This window comes from Cherax quadricarinatus, chromosome 50, assembly GCF_038502225.1.
Source record: "Cherax quadricarinatus isolate ZL_2023a chromosome 50, ASM3850222v1, whole genome shotgun sequence".
Lineage (NCBI taxonomy): Eukaryota > Metazoa > Arthropoda > Malacostraca > Decapoda > Parastacidae > Cherax > Cherax quadricarinatus.
The window spans coordinates 21,273,566-21,286,034 of record NC_091341.1 but is presented as its reverse complement, the minus strand read 5'-3'; the positions used below and the strand labels follow the sequence as shown (position 1 = coordinate 21,286,034).

Here is a 12,469-nt window from a genome sequence, read left to right as displayed (position 1 = left end):
TCATGCATCACACACAGAGGGTACTAACCTAGTTATGCATCACACACACAGGGTACTAACCTAGTCATGCATCACACACAGAGGGTACTAACCTAGTCATGCATCACACACACAGGGTACTAACCTAGTTATGCATCACACACAGAGGGTACTAACCTAGTCATGCATCACACACAGAGGGTACTAACCTAGTCATGCATCACACACACAGGGTACTAACCTAGTTATGCATCACACACAGAGGGTACTAACCTAGTTATGCATCACACACAGAGGGTACTAACCTAGTTATGCATCACACACAGAGGGTACTAACCTAGTTATGCATCACACACAGAGGGTACTAACCTAGTCATGCATCACACACAGAGGGTACTAACCTAGTTATGCATCACACACAGAGGGTACTAACCTAGTCATGCATCACACACAGAGGGTACTAACCTAGTCATGCATCACACACAGAGGGTACTAACCTAGTCATGCATCACACACAGAGGGTACTAACCTAGTTATGCATCACACACAGGGTACTAACCTAGTTATGCATCACACACAGGGTACTAACCTAGTTATGCATCACACACACAGGGTACTAACCTAGTTATGCATCACACACAGGGTACTAACCTAGTTATGCATCACACACAGAGGGTACTAACCTAGTTATGCATCACACAGAGAGTGTACTAACCTAGTTATGCATCACACACACAGGGTACTAACCTAGTTATGCATCACACACAGAGGGTACTAACCTAGTTATGCATCACACAGAGAGTGTACTAACCTAGTTATGCATCACACACACAGGGTACTAACCTAGTTATGCATCACACACACAGGGTACTAACCTAGTTATGCATCACACACACAGGGTACTAACCTAGTTATGCATCACACACAGGGTACTAACCTAGTCATGCATCACACACAGAGGGTACTAACCTAGTCATGCATCACACACAGAGGGTACTAACCTAGTTATGCATCACACACAGAGGGTACTAACCTAGTTATGCATCACACACAGAGGGTACTAACCTAGTCATGCATCACACACAGAGGGTACTAACCTAGTTATGCATCACACACAGAGGGTACTAACCTAGTTATGCATCACACACAGAGGGTACTAACCTAGTTATGCATCACACACAGAGGGTACTAACCTAGTTATGCATCACACACAGAGGGTACTAACCTAGTCATGCATCACACACAGAGGGTACTAACCTAGTCATGCATCACACACAGAGGGTACTAACCTAGTCATGCATCACACACAGAGGGTACTAACCTAGTCATGCATCACACACAGAGGGTACTAACCTAGTTATGCATCACACAGAAGGGGGTACTAACCTAGTCATGCATCACACAGAAGGGGGTACTAACCTAGTCATGCATCACACACAGAGGGTACTAACCTAGTCATGCATCACACACAGAGGGTACTAACCTAGTCATGCATCACACACAGAGGGTACTAACCTAGTCATGCATCACACACAGAGGGTACTAACCTAGTCATGCATCACACACAGAGGGTACTAACCTAGTCATGCATCACACACAGAGGGTACTAACCTAGTCATGCATCACACACAGAGGGTACTAACCTAGTCATGCATCACACACAGAGGGTACTAACCTAGTCATGCATCACACACACAGGGTACTAACCTAGTTATGCATCACACACAGAGGGTACTAACCTAGTTATGCATCACACACAGAGGGTACTAACCTAGTCATGCATCACACACAGAGGGTACTAACCTAGTTATGCATCACACACAGAGGGTACTAACCTAGTTATGCATCACACACAGAGGGTACTAACCTAGTTATGCATCACACACAGAGGGTACTAACCTAGTTATGCATCACACACAGAGGGTACTAACCTAGTCATGCATCACACACAGAGGGTACTAACCTAGTCATGCATCACACACAGAGGGTACTAACCTAGTCATGCATCACACACAGAGGGTACTAACCTAGTCATGCATCACACACAGAGGGTACTAACCTAGTTATGCATCACACAGAAGGGGGTACTAACCTAGTCATGCATCACACAGAAGGGGGTACTAACCTAGTCATGCATCACACACAGAGGGTACTAACCTAGTCATGCATCACACACAGAGGGTACTAACCTAGTCATGCATCACACACAGAGGGTACTAACCTAGTCATGCATCACACACAGAGGGTACTAACCTAGTCATGCATCACACACAGAGGGTACTAACCTAGTCATGCATCACACACAGGAGTTACTAACCTAGTCATGCATCACACAGAAGGGGGTACTAACCTAGTCATGCATCACACACGGGGTACTGACCTAATGAGGGGTCACGGGTGTGGTGGTGAGAGTCGGTGGAGGCGTCTCGGCTTCGGGAGCGGGTGTGACCGCGCCCACGGGCGTTCTCAGGGCGGGAGGTGGGCGTGGAGACGTCGTGAGGGGCGTGGGTGCCGTGGGCGTTGTCCATGGCCATGGGCGGCGCCCACGCAAGGCGCCCCGTCACGTCATGGGCGCTGTGGTGCCCATCCTCGCTACCAGACAACCCTCAAGCTGCGCAAAACAAAATGTCAACTTCAGTATTTATAAAGTGGAATGTACGAATTATTATTATTACTATTATCATTGTTTACAGGTTGACAGCTATTAGTCTACCTTAGCTCTTGTACAGATGGGTGGAAGAGGGATAGGATGAGTGGAAGAGGACAGGATGGAAGAGGATAGGATGGATGGATGGAAGAGGACAGGATGGGTGGAAGAGGATAGGATGGATGGATGGAAGAAGGATAGGATGGGTGGAAGAGGACAGAATGGGTGGAAGAGGGTTAGGATGGATGGAAGAGGATAAGATGAATGGAAGAGAATAGGACGGGTAGAAGCGGAGGGAAACGAGGGAGGGTGTGTGTGTGTGTGTGTGTGTGTGTGTGTGTGTGTGTGTGTGTGTGTGTGTGTGTGTGTGTGTGTGTGTGTGTGTGTGTGTGTGTCCACACATTATCTTAACTTAAAGTACCGACATAATCAAGTTAAGGCTATATAAGTCACCTGCTGGCGAGAAATTGCATCATAATAGCCTAAGAGAGATTATAACTGAGAGTAACCAACCAGTGACACGAGTTGCTGCCAACTTGGCCCATCAATCCAAGTGAGCACAGCTCATCAATCATGGGGAGAGAACACAGCGTATCATACACTATACAAAATTCACAGTTTTCTACGTTCTCCTCTTAAAATGCAGCTCAGTCAGTAATTCTAATATAAAATTATGACAATTAAGAGTTGCTACACAATATTAACTATCTTATTTACATGTATAGTTTATATACACACACAGTATGTAGTCTACATCAATTTCTTGATACTTTCTGTTAATTTTCAAATATTAGCTGTATTTTAAAGTAGGTTAAACAAAAATATGAAAAGCATTCATTTAATCACAAATATGTGAAATAAGAACAACCGTGATAAATCTGGCAACGAGGTTGCCGAAAACACCAGGAAACGTTCAAACTTTCACCTTATTTTATGGTGGTGTGACAACGGTGGTGCCTAGACTGTAAGAGAAGCCCCGCGGCCGCCTGCTAGCCTCCAGTGGTCCGTGGTGGTCGCAGTCTGCCAACTTGCACACTGGGTCGATACTGTGTTAATCTGGAGCCACAATGAACCTACCTGAGAGACAGGCCAGCACAATCTCTGCCCCTCGCTCAACACAACCAACTCCTGTATGTCAAGGAGTAATGACCACATCATCGAGTATCAACACAAGCTTTTATTGGATTTCGCGCTAAAAAGAACGATAATTTGGCCCATTACAAGTCTGCTCGTCATCTTTTACGGTTTGAGGCAACACTGTAAAGGCGCATTACAAACTATGTTAGACCTGTGTACCCACCTACCTATTTAATACTCAACGACCAGCACTCTGAGTTCTCCCACTTAAACAATCAGAAACATGTATTAATATATTATAAGTTTTATTATTATTATACTTCCGCCTTTGATGAGTTTCGGGTCTTTCTGCTCCCGGACCCCGGCCATGGGCCAGGCTCGTCTGGTGTTTGCCTGGTCAACCAGGCAGCAGCAACAGGCTAGTTGACCAGGCAAACACCATATGAGGGTGATCCATGGCCGGGCTTCAGGAGTAAAAGACTCTCGGAACTCATCAAAGGTATATCAAAGGTTCAAGTGAGTGGTCCAGACTGATGCGTTGAGGAGCACAGTCCGGTCCAGAAAGTCCAACTTGATTCAGCACCCGCCAGATGGCAGTGTGCCCGAGATAGTGGTGAAGCAATATTTTAAGAAAAATAGGAAATGACAAAGTCTGTACCGTAAGCTTCATGAAGACGATGCTAAATGAGCTTAAAAAACGCGTCACGTGAAATAATCATTAGTGGTCCACCGACTGTATTTACATTTGGATTAAAAACATGATATTACTACTGTTGTACGAATGACAACCTGTGAGAAGTACCATTATGTCCAGGGATTACACAACACACACTACACCACACAACACACCCACACAACACATCCACACAACACACTACACCACACAACACACCCACACAACACACCCACACAACACACCACATACACCCACCCACCACTATCATCCCAACAATACACAGCTCCAGCCTCGACTGAGAGTCTTCAATATTTACCTGGAGGTGAGAGCTGGTGTTACCCTACATGACGTATAGCCACGTATGTACACGCTGCACCGACCCACACACGTGTACACCCGGGTGACCGACACGCCCCACATTTGACCAATGCTACCAATACAGTAGCAACTGGCGGGATCAATTGGTATCACAACAGTAGGGGAAACAGGTATTTAAAAGTTTAACAGACGACAAAGTATGGCAGTAACTAGTAAGTTCACTCTCAGAGAAGTAAAGAAGTGCAGAACTGAAAAGTGCAGTTCTAGCACCAGTTTCTCAGACTACAGATTATCATATTTTGCAGAAGAAACAGGAATAAGTATGAACGTCACTACAGTACAAGGTATAAAATAAAACTACAGAGAGATATAAACACGTTAAAATAACGTGATGGTCAACAGTGACAAATTTCAAGTGTTAAGGGAAAGAAATAATGGGGTCCTCGTCACTAGCAATATACACAAGAATCTACCATTTGGAAAATATAATAAGTGCAGGAAAGGCCCGGAAAATGACAGGGTGGATTATGAAAACCTTTAAAATATGAGAAGTAACGTCAATGCTGTGAGCAGTGAAAGTCGCTCAGTGACTTTCAATGCAGGGACGATAGTCGAGCTAGATAATGTACAGAAGTCGTACAGTGCCTGCATAAAAATATCTGGACTACTGGGAACGCTTCAAAGCACTTTGCCTTGCTCTCTGGAATAGAGAAGATAGGGAGTGTTCTGATAATATATATACAGAAGATACTCGAGGGCCTAATACCTAACCTAGACAATGTTAGAATTTATTGGAATGACAGATATGGGAGAATGTGTGGAATAAATCCTCTGAAAAGTGGGAAAGAGAAAGCACTGGATACAATTACAGAACACTGTGCTAAAATATGTGGCAGAAGACTTTACAACATACATCAGGAATACTACCGGAATCAAGATACAAGTTTTTAAGTTGAAGTTGGAAAGTTTCCTTTTACTAGCGGCCTACTGACCGCTAGTACCAACAGCCTGGTTGACCAGGCGACACACACGGAAGTCTGGCTTCAGACCGGGCTGAGACAGTAAAAGAGCTCTCGACACTGGTCACAGTTAAAGTACGTTTACGTACACCAGAATAACTTACTCAAATGAATCGTATCGTCACTTTAAGCCAAAATTTTATACAATTCACAAAACAGTTGTAAACAGGTACGTACGTAACGTTTCCATGGCGCTGAGTAACCCCCACGGGTTAAGTGCCCCCTATAAATCAATCACTCTAGTGCTGAGAGTCGAGCGCACTGAAAAATACACAGCCATGCTTCATCAATACGATGTGAACACAAACAAATTAAAGACTCAGATAACAGTTTTCAGTAGCGAGAGGTGGGCGTTGTTGTGCACAATATTAATAACAACTAAAGTGATCAGTGTTGTGTTGTTGACAAGTGTGAGGTATGTAGATGCAGGGACAGTTGTGAGGTGCACAGTGCCAGGACCACCACCACTAACTCACATCTGGCAGCTGGACCAGTGTTAGCAGTTGTGAGGTGCACGGTGCCAGGACCACCACTACTACCTCACATCTGGCAGCTGGACCAGTGTTGACAGTTATGAGGTACAGTACCAGGATCACCACCACTACCACACACCTGGCAGGCAACTGGACCAGTGTTAGCAGTTGTGAGGTGCACGGTGCCAGGACCACCACTACTACCTCACATCTGGCAGCTGGACCAGTGTTGACAGTTATGAGGTACAGTACCAGGACCACCACCACTACCACACACCTGGCAGGCAACTGGACCAGCGTTAGCAGTTGTGAGGTGCACGGTGCCAGGACCACCACTACTACCTCACATCTGGCAGCTGGACCAGTGTTGACAGTTGTGAGGTATACAGTGCCAGGACCACCACCACTACCTCACACCAGGCACCTGGACCAGTGCCAACAATGCAGCGACATACTAACACACTGGCGTTGCCAGCCAAATATTACCAAGTGTAAATATAACTAAAATGGCTTAGTACTATAAAGTAAACAGTTCAATGGAAAAAAATCTCAGTGTTAAAGACCTTGCTAACAATGTTAACACCTACCCTCTTAGCCACAATGTTAATAGCGACCCATGAAGCCACAAGCTACAAGAACATACAAAGTATTCTTATATGTGACAAGGAAATCTTTAGTGTTAGAGAGAGGAGAGACCAGGGACCCAGCTGGATGTCTGGCCAACACTGCTGCTGTACTATGCTCCAACAATATAACTATAAGATAAGCAACACATGGAAAAGAGTTTTACAAAGGCTTTTGTCCGATAAATGATTCTCACTAGACCTAACAAAAAAAAAAAACACTACCACCACCACAACACACTACCATCACAACACACTATCACCACCAAGACAACACACACTACCATCACTACAACACTCTACCATCACAACACACTACCACCACCACAACACAACAAAGCTCCACCACCACAACACTGACACACACACCAACAGGCGGGGACCACGAGCAACGACTCGACCCCTGCAAACACAAGCTTTAGAATCCATGCAGCACAAATGAACACCGCAACAGTATCGAGCACAAGTAAATCACGGAACCCACGGCAAGTGAGTACTAAAACTACCTTGCAAGGGATTCGAACCATACCCGTTCGTTTGCAATCGTGTTATTACCATATCGTGATTCAAGCGCGTATTCATCAGTACCGAGTAAGAAGTAAACACGAGCACCTTCTGTAATACTCCCAGGCTTTGTCACATTTAAACTAAAACAATAAAGCTGCATAAATAATCTAAAGATAACCCAGCAACAAACAGAATTGAAAAAATACATATCTCATTACTGTGATAAAAGTTTCCCCTTTATGTAGAGCTTTATCCCTCTGTGTAGAGCTTTATCCATGTCTAGAGCTTTATCCCTCTATGTAGAGCTTTAACAAGGTGCTTGGCTCGACATCTGTCTTGCCTCCATCGCTCACTGCATTCTGAAAAGGATCACTGCAAAAGCAAGGCCACACGGGTGAAACCCTGTACAGTGTGTGTGTGTGTGTGTGTGTGTGTGTGTAAGTAAAAAGACAGGTGTTAGCACAATCAAAGCTGCAAGCAGGTAACAAGCACGTGGTGAGCATGGCAGTGTGGCGGCAGCCAGCCACTGCTGCTGGTCACGTGGAGAAGCCTATCAACATCTCTCTCCAACTATGCTCACCACCCTCCTTCCTTCCCTCCCTCCCAACTATGTTCACCACCCTCCTTCCTTCCCTCCCTCAACACCACCCACCACAGCATTAGCACTGAGACTACCACAATGTCAACCACAACACCAGCAGTGTGATCTTCACAATGTCAACCACAACATCAGCAGTGTGATCTTCACGTCAACCACAACACCAGCAGTGTGATCTTCACAACCATCCGACATAAGCAACTTACCAACACACCCTTGTCCTCTATATCAAACTAATAAAAAACATCGACACTCAAGGTTGTGATTAACATAAAACAAGCAAAAAACAATTTGGAGCATTGCTGGGAGGAATATCTTCAAGGGAAGGGAAGGGAGGGGGGTAAAAAAAAACTTCAGTCTCTGCAATGAGTGCCAGATCAACCAGGCTGTAATAGCTGTGAATGCCTGTGAGCCAATGGCAGCAAGAACCTGGTTAATCAGGTAGTCAACATTCACTGCTGACACTGTGTATCCCCTCGCGCCAGGCTGTGAGGAAGAACTCTCCACACCGATCAATGTTAAGCTGTAAATCACTCTCAGCACTCTGCTACTAGTTTAGACCAACACTGTAAATGAGGCCCCATTGTCTTAGAATTCCTGTGAACATAAACTACTATTAGTAAGCTATTCTAACACATTTTTTAAAACCTCTCTGCCAAGTTACGCAGCTGCCAAGAAAACACAAAAATCTTTGCCGTTGGAAAGCCAAAAATGTCTCACCCAAAATAAAAAAAAAAATTAAATCCTCAGAGCCCAGGTTAATAAAAGAGCGATATAAAAAAAGTGTTATACTCATATAAAATAATATAAAGGATATAAAAACAAAACAGTATAAGAAAAATGTATTGGGTCACTGGTGGTGGTCTCTGAGTTGCCACGACGGTAACATGGAAGTCTCGGGTATTTGTGTTGCAGATATACGTTTTCAGTACGTTATAACCATTACCATAACTTTTAAAGGGGTGGAGGGGTAAGCCAGCGGAAGGCCTCGGTCAGATGACCAAAAACTCCAGAGGCGGGTCATCATATGACTAAGACCCGCGTCAGGAAATACTTGTCCTGTTTCCTGAGAAATCTTACCTAAGATACACGTTCCCAACACCACTTAGGTCGAGAATCAACATCGCTCACCAACAGTGAATAAAAAAAAAACTATAAAAAGTGATAAAATCGATAAAATCAAGTAGAAGACAAAGTGATACTTCCCGACAGTCCTGGCACCTGCTGCTTATTACAAAAACATTCACAAAATATATACATAACGTGGGCATTTTATTTGTTTTCCAGTGAGATTACAACCATACATTCTTGCAATTTTTGATGAATATGGAATACCACGAGCGTGAGCCTGGGGCAGAGTGCATGGGCATACTATCACTGACATCTTCAATTAAACCGGGGTTAGGATAAACGTTGGCCGATTTTGGATATTCACTCATTAAGAAACAATTTTTGATAGGTCTGCGAAAAGTCTCCCTGATCAGCCGGCTGCGATGCCAATGTTGGGTTGTAAGCTTACCGAGGTCGTCGTCAACCAGGAGAACTGGTCTAGAAACCAAAGAGCCGGGGAAGAATGGTTACTGAAGTGCTGACGTACTTGTAGTATTAAGGTCAGCACCAACAAAACTGGCTTTGCCACACAAAACACAAATATATTTAAACGACATTTCTCTTCGTTTCCATATTTGCTTGTAGCAGAGAGTCGCGAGCATACACTGGCAACGTGGAAGTGTTGAGGGAGGGAGGGAAGGAGTAGGGAATGAGGAAAAGAAGATGGAACGAGGAACAGAGGAGAGAAGGATGGAAGGAGGAAAGGAGAGGGGAATAATAAAGGGAAGAGAGAGAAATAATGAAGTATAGGGGAACTAGGATGGAACACGAAGGTAATGAAGAAGGACGAAAGGTAAAAGACTAACAGAACAAAGAAGACAATGTTGGTGCTGTTAAAAGATATTACCTTGTGCTAAGGAGTCGCTGCTTTTCCATGAAACAGATAACTTGACATCTTAGCATCCTCTCCAGACTTTTATGATACGCGATATTAGTGCTGCTGGTCTTTAACGCTCGCTCTTTATTCCACTACCAACAGTTTTATAGCCTCTAGGATCTCACCTGAACCGAAGGGCCACCTCCATATTAATATAACATTATTTTTTTAACAGCATCTTCCCAGGAATGCCAGAAATGAGGCCGCGCCTCCGAGTGAATCGACAGGCTGTCAATATTGTTGTCGCTCTGTAGGATTTCTAATATCAGATCCATCATTTCTAAGATGGATTGAATTGGTGAATATTGCAAGTCTTCCTCGCTCATGGTGCAGATTACAATGCTAAACCAGTATTTTTTTCTTCTGAAAATTTTACTTGTGTTTGAGGTTCTTAGTAATGCACCTCCCACAATTTGAACGCGCTTGGTTGAATTCTACCTTCCAACTACCTCCTGTTACAGCCCATCCCACAAGTTGCACATCGTACATAGGGCTACCAACGTTTTAAGGAACGACGTTATCATCCTCCAGCTCAGCCAGAAGCCTCCCCTATATATCACCTTTTTCTTAACTTATTTCATTATCTCTATCCATATCATCTCTGGCCACATTTTCTTATATCCACCTCTTTCAGGCACCTACCTATAAACTTCTTCCATCACGCATCACCAAAAACAAGTCTTCTCTTTCCACTTAGTATGTTCTATGTTGATACTTCCCCTTCCAGCCCTAGTGGTACTTTAAATAAAGAAAGAGGTCTTCAGCTGTGTTTGGATGAAGCTTGATTGGTGTGTGCCTCCATCCACTCTTAATCTAGTTCACTAAACTCACTGACCAGCTAGACTGAAAATGTACTGCTTAACATCCCTGTGACTTAAGGACTTAAGTGTGGGAACCAGCTTGGTGGTGTTGCGGGCTAACCACCACCAGCTCGCTGGACGCCCATCACTTGTATGAGGGACCATCATGATCTTACACGCTACCAACCACCATCACATGTATGAGGGACCATCATGATCTTACACGATATCAACCACCATCACATGTATGAGAGACCATCATGATCTTACACGCTATCAACCACCATCACATGTATGAGAGACCATCATGATCTTACACGCTATCAACCACCATCACATGTATGAGGGACCATCATGATCTTACACGCTATCAACCACCATCACATGTATGAGAGACCATCATGATCTTACACGCTATCAACCACCATCACATGTATGAGGGACCATCATGATCTTACACGCTATCAACCACTATCACATGTATGAGAGACCATCATGATCTTACACGCTATCAACCACCATCACATGTATGAGGGACCATCATGATCTTACACGCTATCAACCACCATCACATGTATGAGGGACCATCATGATCTTACACGCTATCAACCACCATCACATGTATGAGAGACCATCATGATCTTACACGCTATCAACCACCATCACATGTATGAGGGACCATCATGATCTTACACGCTATCAACCACCATCACATGTATGAGGGACCATCATGATCTTACACGCTATCAACCACCATCACATGTATGAGAGACCATCATGATCTTACACGCTATCAACCACCATCACATGTATGAGGGACCATCATGATCTTACACGCTATCAACCACCATCACATGTATGAGGGACCATCATGATCTTACACGCTATCAACCACCATCACATGTATGAGGGACCATCATGATCTTACACGCTATCAACCACCATCACATGTATGAGAGACCATCATGATCTTACACGCTATCAACCACCATCACATGTATGAGGGACCATCATGATCTTACACGCTATCAACCACCATCACATGTATGAGGGACCATCATGATCTTACACGCTATCAACCACCATCACATGTATGAGGGACCATCATGATCTTACACGCTATCAACCACCATCACATGTATGAGAGACCATCATGATCTTACACGCTATCAACCACCATCACATGTATGAGAGACCATCATGATCTTACACACACACTATCAACCACCATCACATGTATGAGGGACCATCATGATCTTACACACACACTATCAACCACCATCACATGTATGAGAGACCATCATGATCTTACACGCTATCAACCACCATCACATGTATGAGAGACCATCATGATCTTACACACACACTATCAACCACCAACTCGCTACACCATCCGTATAGAAATGAATATAATTTCGTGGTAAAAACTGGCAGGCTGAGCAAACCTTGGTGAGTCAGCAGAGGCGAAATAACAGACCATGTAGTTACTATAATGAAGTAAAGATGTGGAACCTTAACAAGGAAAGAACGATGCAGGGAGCATAGTGGACCACTGGAGAGCATACAGGATGAAAGAGAAAGATGGTCAGGCAAGACCAGGAAGGAGACGAGGAAAAGAGATAATCTAAAGGAAGTGAAAGGCGACAACGAGGAAGACTAAACTCTTGTCAATTATCACATTTAGATTAGGTTAGCTTATGTATGGTCAGTTTGGATTATGGTATGTGTGGTCAGTTTAGATTAGGTTGTGTGTGGTCAGTTTAGG

At 44.1% G+C, this 12,469-nt stretch overlaps 1 protein-coding gene across 4 annotated transcripts in view; it reads right to left on the bottom strand.

Annotated features, from left to right (window-relative positions):
* Positions 1 to 12,469, bottom strand: part of Dmtn (transmembrane and coiled-coil domain 2 protein Dmtn) — a 346,336-nt gene that overhangs the window by 158,968 nt on the left and 174,899 nt on the right. For 3 of the 4 annotated variants that reach the window (XM_053786004.2, XM_053786007.2, XM_053786005.1), the window contains exon 2: positions 2,360 to 2,590. In XM_053786004.2, coding sequence (XP_053641979.1) covers positions 2,360 to 2,513 — 154 coding nt within the window. In that variant the 5' untranslated portion in view covers positions 2,514 to 2,590. Of the gene's footprint in view, positions 1 to 2,359; positions 2,591 to 3,551; positions 3,690 to 12,469 lie in introns of those variants that run through there. The other variant, XM_053786006.2, reaches the window with a different exon arrangement.